General features: G+C 43.1%; 2 protein-coding genes across 2 annotated transcripts; both read right to left on the reverse strand.

The window, feature by feature from the left end:
* Positions 1-227: 227 nt before the first annotated feature.
* On the reverse strand, positions 228-6,109 carry LOC125739245 (alpha-aminoadipic semialdehyde synthase, mitochondrial-like). The gene is made up of 12 exons (XM_049009143.1): positions 6,067-6,109; positions 4,708-4,815; positions 4,170-4,299; positions 3,976-4,086; positions 3,709-3,817; positions 3,322-3,462; positions 3,072-3,239; positions 2,642-2,737; positions 2,292-2,407; positions 2,131-2,219; positions 1,254-1,430; positions 228-1,149 (listed from the first exon to the last, which is right to left on the reverse strand). The coding sequence occupies exons 1-12, from the start codon at positions 6,107-6,109 to the stop codon at positions 1,022-1,024; spliced, it is 1,416 nt and encodes a 471-aa protein (XP_048865100.1). The 3' UTR covers positions 228-1,021.
* Positions 6,110-7,880: 1,771 nt separating this feature from the next.
* Positions 7,881-10,818, reverse strand: LOC125738965 (fez family zinc finger protein 1-like). Its single transcript, XM_049008522.1, has 4 exons — positions 9,741-10,818; positions 9,525-9,659; positions 8,933-9,065; positions 7,881-8,610 (listed from the first exon to the last, which is right to left on the reverse strand). Exons 1-4 carry the CDS (start codon positions 10,500-10,502, stop codon positions 8,342-8,344), a joined length of 1,299 nt encoding a protein of 432 aa, XP_048864479.1. The 5' UTR covers positions 10,503-10,818; the 3' UTR covers positions 7,881-8,341.
* Positions 10,819-12,084: the final 1,266 nt, after the last annotated feature.

Below are 12,084 nucleotides of genomic sequence, written 5' to 3' on the forward strand. Positions count from 1 at the left end.
GGACAAATGTCACGTAGCATAGATGCGCTGGTGCCCGCATTTAATCAGTGGGACGAAACCTGCGGGAAATGAGGGCCAGCGCTGTGACATCACACTCGCAGTAAACAAACACCAGGAATCAGCCAGGAGTTATTTACAATCACAACCTCACAACCGCCACGCAGGACCGTGTCTGTCAGCCAACCCCCCTGAAATAAGGACATTCATTTAATTCATTACATAAGGAGTTCATTAAAACAATTTTTTAGTCCATTTTATAATTTCCTGTCTGATGATGCAAAACATAGAGAACATTTCAAAACTCTTGCCTGGCTTTTCTGAAGATGGTATTAAAATGGGGGAAAGCATTTAAGAAACCGATTTTAGTCCTTGATTATGCTTTTGGGAGCTGAAATGGAGGTAAGGAAATGATGAATCCATAGAGCAAAGGGTAACGGTGATTAATGTCTAGTCTATAATCCAGTCTAAGACCACGGAAATATTTTGCTCCCTGTGCCTGTGATCAGAAAATTGCTGGTTCAAGCCTTGGCAGATCATTATCTTGAACCCTTAAGGGTGGTTGGTCAGAGGATGGATGGTTGTGCGACACACTGAGCGACCATGCCTGCGATCAGAAGGTCCCTGGTTCAAGCCTCAGCAGAGCAGTATCTGTTATTGCGTTGCGTTGCCCGGCACATCATGGGTGTTGGTCGGAGATTGGATGGTGGCGCGTCACATCACCCGGCAGATCATTATCTTGAAATAACACACTGAGTGACCATGCTGGTTCAAGCCTGAGTTACCCTGAAGTTACTCTGCCAACCTTGGGATTTGAACCTGCAACCTTCTAATCATAGCAGCTTAACCCACTGAGCCACACAATGTCCCCCCAACCAAGAAATATTTTCAGTCCACAAATCAAAAACAGCTGACAAAACAGTAAAATACACCCAACTATCTGTATGGCCCTTGGTGCAAGGGAAAGGTGGGGCTAGGAAGCAGGTTACACACAGATAAGCAGCTGGCGTGTCTGAGATTTGGTCTACAGGTGCTTGCCTGTGACGGGGCAGGTCCTACTGATGCACAGTCCTCTGGCAGAGAGTCGCTGTAACACAGGGCCATAGATACTCCTGCTGAGAGGCAGCACCAGGCCCTTCCTCTCAATCTCACCTGTCCAGTAAAAAGTCAACATTTCACTTCTAAGCAAAAAGGAAAAAAGTAAAAATCTCTGGTCAGTGCATCTGATGTTCCAGTCACCGGACTGGGACCCTTACCGTCTATCAGCATCCGAGCGACGATGGCGGCGGGGAAGCCCACGGTCCTGGCCATCGCAGAGTGGCCGCCGGGCTCTCCAAAGAGAAGCAGCTCTGCACGGCGGGTCTCCAGTTCTCCGCCACGGCGACGGACTCCTACCTCATTCCTCAGAATGACCATGTCCCGCTCACCCGGCTCTGCGTTAGCAAGTCAGGCAAGGACAGAAGGGTGAGAGGAAAATAAAATGCATTTATTTGTCTTGACAGTTCCTACTTTAAGAAAGAGAAATAATATCCTCAGCAAAATTAATGCTCAATGAAAATAACTGATATGCATGAAACACCTACAGAACAGCTGTACCTTGGAAACTGTTAACAAGGTAAATCCATATTATTCATTAGTTGCATACTAATATTCACATTCAACAAGAATCAAAGGCATTATAAAATAATATTAAGTATAGAACAGTCTGACTAAAGCACATAAATTCATGTTGTACTAAAGGCTGATATCTTTATAACAAGTAAAATTTACAAAATAGATTAAAAACACGGTAGATGGATTCCACCTGATACCGAAAGATGTACACCTTCCATTTATTAACATTTTCAAATTAATCTGAGATTTAACACAAATACCTCCTCTGGAAACCAGGCATTACAGATTCTAAAATGTTTTACATATTGCACAGTGTCAGTGTGGTCAGTGATCTCTGAGGGTCATCGTTTGTAAGGCATCACACACAAGAATAAATGACACGTCTCGATATTTCAGACCTCTAGTACCTTGCTCCCATCCTGGGTGTGCAACATGGACACTCCTTAAATCCAACTCTTAAAGCACTAGTATACAAAGTAGCACGTAGAACGGTGAGCGATGACCCCCTCCCACCCTTACCATAATGGAGCTTGGCTTCCAAATGCTTTGTGACAGCTTCCAGGACAGAGTCCGCCTGTGGGACGGGGTCATCTCCAAGCATGCCAAACCTGGCCGGTTAAATGGGGGAGGATTGTCTCAATAATGACGCACCATTTTCCCATTTTCTATCAAGGTCTTACCACTTGAGCACCTCCATCTTGCCCTGGTCCCTTCCCAACTTGTCACATACAGCGTCATGGAAGGCTTCAGTGCTGGCTGAAGGTGGAACCCCAATGAGGTGGGAGATAAGATCCTTCTGTGGGAGGGGGCAGAGGTGGATGAGATTTCCTCTTCACGCTTTTTCAAAGATTGCCAGGACTCCACATGACCTGAACTCATGCGTACTGTAAGCTTGTTTTTCCATTTGTTTAGCAGCAGATACTTATGAGCCAGTGAACATGAGGCTTCTTCAGTATCACTTGAAGGGGTGCAACTATGCAAGGAAAAGATGCACAGAGCAACAGCTGAAATGGTGTAAGCAAGCTGGTACCCAGGAGGCAGGCCTGTTAGAGGAGTCCTCTGCTGGAAAAGGGTCGGTGGTGATCAGGCCCAGCTTCACAAACCCACTAATGGCACTGGAGAAGCCCTGTAATGAACCAGCGTGTGTGCAATAAGCAAATATTCATAATACCAATCTATCAAGTTCTCATTAACAGTGACCATGGGGAAATCACCTACAGTGTTTAGGAATTTGGGTTTTTTTTTTAATGACACGTCTACAGTTCCTCTACAAGGAGGGACAACATCATTGATTGATACTGAGCACTGACATGAGTGAAGGTAGGCTTTCCCCTTTCCACAAGATCCAGGCCATCAAACAAAGCCACCGGGGAGTTCAGGAGTGTGTTGAGTGGGTCATGAAATGAGAGCGAGACCTCGGAGCTCCAGGCAGAAGATCTGAGCACGAGCAGTATGCGTACCCGGTAGCGGAGCGACCCCCGAATGACTGTGTGGGCCGACTCGATGCCGTACAGCCGGGCGTACGTGGTGCTGTCGCGGTTGGGGAGGCCCTCGAGGTCGAAGCCTGGCATGAAGTCCATAGGAGCAGCGGCTTCGAGCAGAGTGCCTCCTGGCGGGAAGCTCATAACCTGCCCACAACACAGAAACTCACATGAAAAAGGGCAGTAATCGGTTAGCAGTAACCTTTATGGCCCCTAGAGGTCACTGTACCTTATTGTCCTTTACGAAGGTGGCCGGGTTAAGGGTGTTGAGCAGAACTCCACGAGGACTCCAGCTGAACTTGTAGCGCAGGGGGTTTCCTGCACTCTCTAGGGCAGGGAGGCCCCCACAGTACGAGATGTAGGATTCCACCTGATCCCAAAGTCAGAGGCAACAGTATACAGCTAGCACACATATTAGGTTTTACTAGGGCATGAAGGACACGGTGCAGAAATGGAGGAACACACAAGGCATTAATCTCTCTGGTTTGTACATCTCTGTATTACTCAACCATGTTGGCAATGCGCCAGACAGCTGAAGCCAACTCTGCATGAAGCTTTGCTCACACAAAAAACATTCAGGGACACCATTAGTTGTTAGGACAGGGACATCACGCACAGTGCACCCTTCCTCCTTGGCCTGGTCAATGCACTCCATGGCCAGCATGTGGTCAATGCCCGGGTCCAACCCCATCTCACACACCACGGTGATGCCAGCCTCTTCCGCACTGCAAAAAGACAGGTGGAATGACAAGGGGACTGCAGCATGGTCACATGGTGATAAGTACCCAATCATAATGCATAGATTTTAAAGCCAATTACACTCCTTCACGCAAAAAACAACATTTATGCATTTTTATTTTTATGGAAATTTCATTCATCCTACCGACTATGAAGCTCTCTCAAGGCAGGACAAACATAGCTGGCAGTCACCAAATTCACCTTCTTCCTGATGCAATGTTCAGCAATCATGGCGTGATGCTGGTAAGGAAGCAGACTACAGAAGACCCATCATCTCCAGCATGTTCATACACGCAACTCCAGAAGCCTATGTATTCAGTCTCGAGGTACCTCCAGTACCTGATAACAACATCATGGTCCTTGACCAGAGACTCAAGGAGGCTCTGCTGGCTCGTGACATCCAGCATCACGGCGGTAGTGTTGGGGTATCTGGCAGCGAGCTCCTCCGCCTGATTCATCATGACCGAGGCTGGATTACAGACAGAACATTATAAGGGCTGCATTCAATGGTCATTACCATAAATCACATCTACATACTGTGGAAAACAGGCACTGCACTAAATTATATCTCAGTCAGAATGGCAGGTGTAAATAAAACTACTTGTAATTTTGTAAAGTAATGTTTACAGTCCTGTCCTGTCTTTGACCTTGATGAGAATCTCCTCCTAGTTTCTGATAGCTATGCATGCACGTATATTTATGTTATTGTCTACAAACATATCTATACTTCACAGCAACAACCATTTTCTTGCAAGTAGCAAAAGTAAAAACTAGTAGTAAAAACTAGGTAAACAGATTTGCAATCGATGGCTGATGATGCGGTCTGCTTAGACGTCATCAGACGCAGCCTTTGGCAGGGCACATGTGGCTTCCTTACCTACAGTGACCTGAGTCCCAGGGTCCTGTGTCAGGTACTCAACAGCAGGAGCCGATACATACCCAGTCCCCAGCACCAATACTCGCTTCTTGAGCTCCATCTTATTCCCTGAAACACAAACCAAGTCAAAAAAAAATAATACTGGTGCTGCAGTATAACAGAGTATAATAATTAAACTAGATTTCAGAGAACACTCACGGCTGATGCTCGGACTAATTAGACTAGCCTGATTGGTAGGTGACATTATCTAGCAGGCCATTGGAAATTACTGAACAGCTTCATAAAATTAAGATTTACCTGGGCTCCCATAAAAGGAAGCAAACAGCCAATCAGCAGAGTAATTAACGGAACTGAATGCAACACCTCCAGCGTGCACAAGTGCCCTGCAATTCCTTAAGCATCGCTGTGTGGTCCTGCCAAATAAGGCTTTCACAAGATGCAATTTTTTAATTAAAATGTTACCAGATGAAAAAAACTTAAATGTATTGGCAGGATTACAGTAAAAGACCTGGGGGGGGGGGTTAAAAAAATTCTCACCATATTTAAACTTTCACCCCCCACCTGCCGGGATACCTTCTCCCAAAAACAACAAATTATCTCCTCATTTTAACATCACAGAAGTAACGCACCTTTTGTCTTCACAGAGGGCAACAGAATGGTGTCCATATTTAAAACTATTTTCACCTCACTATATACACAACTTAGTAAATATCGCAAAAAAGGGTAACAAGACACTTCTCACTTAGTTTACTACTACACAGTTCAATTTACCTGTTGAAATCAGAAAATGGTATGAAGACAGGTTAGAGCTGTCAGCTCATAAAAAACACAGATAAGGGCTACAAACTGGATCTGCATGTCCACATTTCCTCCGGGCACGGCAGCGTCTCCTTATAATATACCAGATAGCTATAACAACGCAATCACGGAAAAGAAACTAAACTAAACTAAATTCACCGACAATAACGACCCAGACTGAGAATACGCGAAAAAAACATTATGTCAACAAAAGTCACTCTACTCTCACTAAATACAGCTTCGTATATAACTGTGTTCGTGAAATAAAGTCAACGATGTAGTAAGATGAGGCACAGAGTAAAACCCCCCTCCAGTTATGCATCTTGCAGTGTCGGTAAGAATATCTAACCGACGGGCGACCGAGTCAGTGATCCGGTGCAATGCCGTTTGTTTTCCGACAACGGCGTTTAAAAGCCCCGTATGCCCCCACACACGATTCCGGCTAATTCGCTGCGTGACAGAGCGGAGGTTTTCGTTATTATTATGAAGACAGACTCATTTATCACGAGAGTCTCCGACTCCTACTCACCTAAGTTTGGTAAGTTCACGAAAGCGTCTTACCGTACGTCAGGCGGGAGACGCGCATGCCCGTCACGCGGTTCATTCTGCGCGTGACCCGTCGCGCGCACCAATGGCGTACGGACGCCGAGGACCAGCCCCCGCTCGGCTCCGCCCCTCTGGCGAGAAGCCGATGGTATCACTAAGCCGGACTGCATTCTCTGTTAGTGATGAGCGTCAGCGCTCTAACTTATTAAACTTACGGAAGGGGTGGAGGGCCGAGCAGCAGCCACTGTTAACGTGATCCCACAACAGCATACGAATCTGACAACATACGAAAGGGATCATCCACCGGCTCATCCCCAAATGGCTGTATTTCTCCATTTTATTTGTTAATTGCTCCATCCATCCATTATCTGTACCCGTTGATTCTATTCAGGGTTCGCGGGGGGTTCAGCCTGGAGACTACGGGCGGAAGGCAGGGAACAACCCAGGATGGGGCACCAATCCAACGCAGGGCACACTCACACTCCATTCACTGAAACAGGTACACTGAGGGGAAATTCGGTGACAGTGAGAGAGCAGTATGTCTATCTCACGTGTATTCTTTGCGTCTTGGTTATATAGCCACATCTCATTTTAATCCCATTTGAAATTATAGTGCAGATGCTCTACTCCAAATGCAGGGGGCGCAATTCTCCTTTCCAGCGCTGCTCATTGTACTTAAACAGCTATAGCTAGCGTCGGAAACATGCGACATAGAGAGAGATATGTATAGGCCTAGTATTAAGTATAAAAAATACGTCCTTCCCGTTAGGGTATCATTTATCAAGCACTATATATGTATTTTTTTCACCTAAAATAAACACGATTCCTTATAACACGAACATAAAACTAGGTATATGAAGTCCTGGAGGGGGGAAAAGCGCTAACTTTTTCACATAACTTAAACTACTAAAAGTTTCAATAATAAAACTTGACCTGCTTAAATGCAACATTTAGTCTGATGATGCGGGGGGTTCGTGTAGGGAGGCTGGTTTTAAACGCTAGCTTTTAATATATATAGCTATTTAATGTTTTCTCGTTGTGGCAACACTACAGTGGAGAATTTCAGAATACCTAAATCAGTTACATTTATTCGTTTAATGCTACATGTAATTAACAGACATGATGAGTAATACTTAACTCCCAAGTCAATATCAAAACATGTGCCATTCTGTTTTATAACTAAAATTGATCGTATTATTATTATTATTAGTAGTAGTAGTAGTAGTAGTAGCAGCAGTAGTATAGTATTATTATTATTAATAATAATAATAATAATAGTAATAATAATAATAATAATAATAATATCGATATTAATATTATTGCTGTTACCCTGAAAAACTCAAAATCGCAGATATTACAATTGAACATTTTTTCATAATCCTGGATATTTCCAGTCATTTTTTGCCAGATTTGTTGAAAAAGAAGTCAGCTAAAATGATATATATGATGATATACTATATATATATATTAAAATTAAAGCTAAAATGATATATTTTGGATTTATCATTTATTTATAATGATAAGGAAGGATATGATTATATGGTTGTTAATAATGAAAAATTGCTTATATTATTGCAGTAAATCTTTTTTGTGTAACCAACAATTTCATGTGTGCATTGTATATTGTTTTAAATTGTCTTAATTGACCGGAATGTTTTACGATGCAAGTTAATACTTAAAACAGCAAATCAACAATGGGGTGTACCGACATACATTTTTATACAATTTTTTATGTCTTTGCGCCGTATTTCATATGTAATAGCGCATATTGAACAGCATATAATTTCTTAAAAAGATTGTCACATCGTTATTAACATAAAATTATTTTATTCCAAGTATATGCACGATAACATCTGATTTACCTTGTTCCTTTGTATAACTTTTTTACGCCTCGGAAGACGCATTATTCCTGCAATCATCGATAATCAGCTCTGTCGGTATATTCACATTGATTTGCCCGTTATTATGAGGAAATACATAAATTACAATGAAGTTGCCCCGAATAGTAATTAAATCGAATGTTTCCCTCGATAATCATAATCTTTATGTAATCTATTAAATTACGACGTTACAGTCAAATATAAATATCAAAACGCTTTATATACATAATCCTGAGATTAAAAACGAAAATGAATAACGTTAAACATAATTTACATAAATGTTTCATAGATTATTTAGGCTATTTGCGATTTTCAAAGAGAAGCGACCTGACACCATCGCGGCTGTATCATAGTATTTCTATACTATAGTATTTGCTTCGGAGAAAAAGCCTTTTCGAAGCACAAGAGTCTCACGGCCTCCCGTCAGTCGCGTCTTCTCCTGCTCGGGCCGGTGGAGTCTGGCATCCTGGGGAAATGTCGTGCAGTTTCCTGATGTGCTTTTTCAAGTCAAAGTTCCTGCAGAATCCCTTGCCGCACGTGGGGCAGATGAAGGGCTTCTTGTCGTTGTGCGTGTGCATGTGGAACGTCAGGTTGTATACCTGATGGAAAGCCTTGCTGCAAATGGTGCACTTGAACTGTTTCTCCCCGCTGTGCGTCAGCTTGTGGTTTTTGTAGTTGCCTTGGGATGGACGAAAATCAGCACTTAGGAGAATTATTAATGCAGAGCATTGTCCATGTTTACAATTATACCGTGCGTGACAGGGCAAGGAAAATCACTGCGGAATGTTCTTATGTCCTATGCAGACCGAAATACATGTGAATGCGTTATTTCTGATGTATTGTTATCACTATACCACATATTTTGTTTTTGCCAATAAATGGTAAATGTAAATAGGCATATTTTTGTATTGTTTTATTAATTTATTGTAAGCATTTCTATATATTTAGTTGGTAGGCCGATAATGTGCGTGAATATTCTTGACCTAGGAAGCGTTGGTTACCTTTCTGGTGAAAACCTTTCCCGCAGAATTCACAAACAAACGGTTTGTACCCGGCGTGGATCCGTGTGTGTGTGTTCAGCGTCGAGCTCCGGTTGAAAGCTTTCCCGCACTGGTTGCATTTATGCGGTTTTTCCTATACAGAGAATTCAGGATTTAAATATATATGCATATATATAAAATGTTGGCGTACGAAATAAAAATTTCCCCATCAAATACTTGTATCAGACACGTATCGGGACTCTCTATACCTGTGTGTATACAAAAACTTTCACATTGTAGAACAGTAACTTTCATTAGGTAGACGATATCATGCCAGTTTTTTTACGCTGGTTATTTAAATTTATAATGGTGTTTTAAAAATGGCTCACCGGCGTACATGTATGCACCCACTTATTTTCTGTACCCCCGTATTCCATGCAGGCTCGCGAGGGTCCGGAGCCCATCCCGGAGGTTACGGGCACAAGGCAGGGTACAACCCAGGACGGGGCGCCAACCCATCGCAGGGCAAACGCACACCACACGCACACATTGCTATGCATAAATTTAAACTTAAATCAACGCTCAATTTGTACACAATACATACAACATATACCTGCGTGTGGATGATTTTGTGGCGGCACAGTGTGCTTGCTTGCCGGAATCCTTTGCCGCAAACTTTACACACAAACGGTCTGGCTCCCGTGTGCACCGGCATGTGGCGGGTTAAATTATAGTGGGCATTGAAAACCTGCAAATAATAATAAAACGCGTTATTATTAAAGGAAAACGTTTAAATTGAGACAGAACATTATGCGAGTTGGCTACTAACTTTTCCACACAAATCACAGGTAAAAACTTTGGGCTTAGTGTTTGGTGACACACTGTTCAGCTTCGACGAGTTCTTAAAAAGTTTCTCGGACATGATCTGGGCACTCTCCTTCGCGTAGTGCTGCAGCTGAATTTGGGATAAATCTTTGGAGGCAACTCCTGATTGGCACCGGTCCTCGTGGTGGCCCAGTCTGTTCCTTTCAGATAGGAAGGCTTTCTGGCGAGCGTGCAGTGGGTTCAGCAAGTAGGAGGCCATGGGGTGGATGTTGACGATGCCCGCCGGAGGTGGACACGGGCAGTTCAGGTAACACACCGCTCCCATCGCCTGAAACGAGCACTGGTTTACAACTTTCGGGCGGAAAAGTTTGTAGTGCTCCATTGACGCGTGTGCACCCGGTGAACTTTTTAAACCCAAATCACTGTTCATCGGGTCGTTGGAAGTGTACGAAGATGCGTCAAAGTGGTCAGATTGTGCTCCAGTAGCGCTCTCATTTTGACTTGGTTCGTATCCCAGCGGCACGAAAGGTATCACATAGTGGACCGAGGAGTTCATGTGGAGCACCGGCTTTGGGTCCGAGGGGCTCACAGGCGGGAATGCGTTGGGGAAGGGTGTCGCCTTTGGTTCCGGCGTCCTGGCCATAATCCTGTCAATCGAAAAAGCGAGGGGTTTCGCGACGGCGATTGCGTTTTCCCCGGCCGCTAAGTTCCCATGAGTCGAGGGTGAACCGGACATCCTCGCTGAGTGAAAGCGTGCACGGTCCATGCCTGGGGAACGCTTCTCCTGCGCCTGACTTCTCGGATCCCCTTCTAGATGTCCTTTTATTCCTGGTACCGGCCAACGAGAAAGGACAAAATCATGGTTGGACGCCAGCCGTGCACCGTTCACTTTGGTCTCCTCAGTCCGGACAATCGGTACTTAGGACTGCCCGGGATGCTCTATAAAACGTGTTGTGTCAATAACGCAGCTCGGACCTCGCCAGCCGCTACCTTCCAAGAGCTGCAGGCTGTGAAGTAGATAATTGCTCTATTCACTCGTATCAGTCAACAGAGAAACTTTTCTCCCCACTTTTCGCGCGCCCACTATTATGGGCGAGCCGCCGCTGCGCGAAGGAGGTGCTTTTGCAGCAGCGCCTGTATGTTTAAGCTGCGAAGACGCGTTTGGCACGCCTGCGCTCCCTGGTGCATTACTGCGATATCGTTTTTTAAGTCGCACAGGGGGACAACCACGCAGGGGGAATGTAAATGCGGACTAGCTGCCACAGCTTACATATTTCATTTAGATTCCCTTTGTCATTTTATAATTCACGCCCACCCAATCCATATTTATCCAAAAAAAATATATATCTCTCCAATAACATGTTATATAAAACAGATTCTAACAATAAATAATAGACATTGCCTAAAAACTATCGGTACAATGTTGGATAACATTCTACATTAAATCTTTGGTCAGGATTCATGTTGGAAAAATGCATGTTTGTCCCGTTTAGATCTGTATTAAAAATGTAACAATCGCATGAAAATTGTCAGTTGCACTCGAACTATTAGGCTTGTCTTGTGTCGTTAGGTTAAGATGACTGAACTAAGCGGGTTTATTTTACATTAATCAGAGACTTTTGGTATTACCGAAAGCGGACTCACAGGATGGAAACAGTGAATGGGAATGGACGATGGAAACATGAATTCGACAAAGTAATTTATCTGAAATGTAAAAGTCTAGGAAAACACGAATTAAAAATACGAATGTCACTTTTTTAAACACGAGGTAACTATTGTGTGCGCGCGCGTGTATATATATATATATATATATATATATATATATATATATATATATATATATATATATATATATATATATATATATATATATAATTATGTATTGAAAGACATCGGTGGAGGGACTGAATTTGCTGCGTTCACAGTTGCATTTCGCGAGTCTTCTGAACCTAAAAATAAGAATGCGCCCATTAAACAATTAGGAAATATTAACCGCGTTCGCATACCATTTTTTAAAAATAAAATACCGTTAATAGGGAAATGCACATATTTCAACAATTAAATGAATTTGCATCACAGCTCGAGTTAATTTCGAACGTTTAATTAATCATTCGATCCGCAGGTGCAAATAAACCGCATGAATTATATTAACTGATTACGTACAGGCACATAAACCGTGATTCTTACATCGTTAAATAACTTCGTTATATGATTTTTCTAATTGCTATATTTAGCACATTACTACACTACTATTAAATAATTACGCTGTATTAATCTCTAATGTTCTCTCTTCTTTTTCCATTTTCTGTATTCTGGGTCACGGTCACCAAACTGCTCTTTTGTTTTGT

The sequence above is a fragment of the Brienomyrus brachyistius genome, chromosome 3, assembly GCF_023856365.1.
Source record: "Brienomyrus brachyistius isolate T26 chromosome 3, BBRACH_0.4, whole genome shotgun sequence".
Taxonomy (NCBI): Eukaryota; Metazoa; Chordata; class Actinopteri; order Osteoglossiformes; family Mormyridae; genus Brienomyrus; species Brienomyrus brachyistius.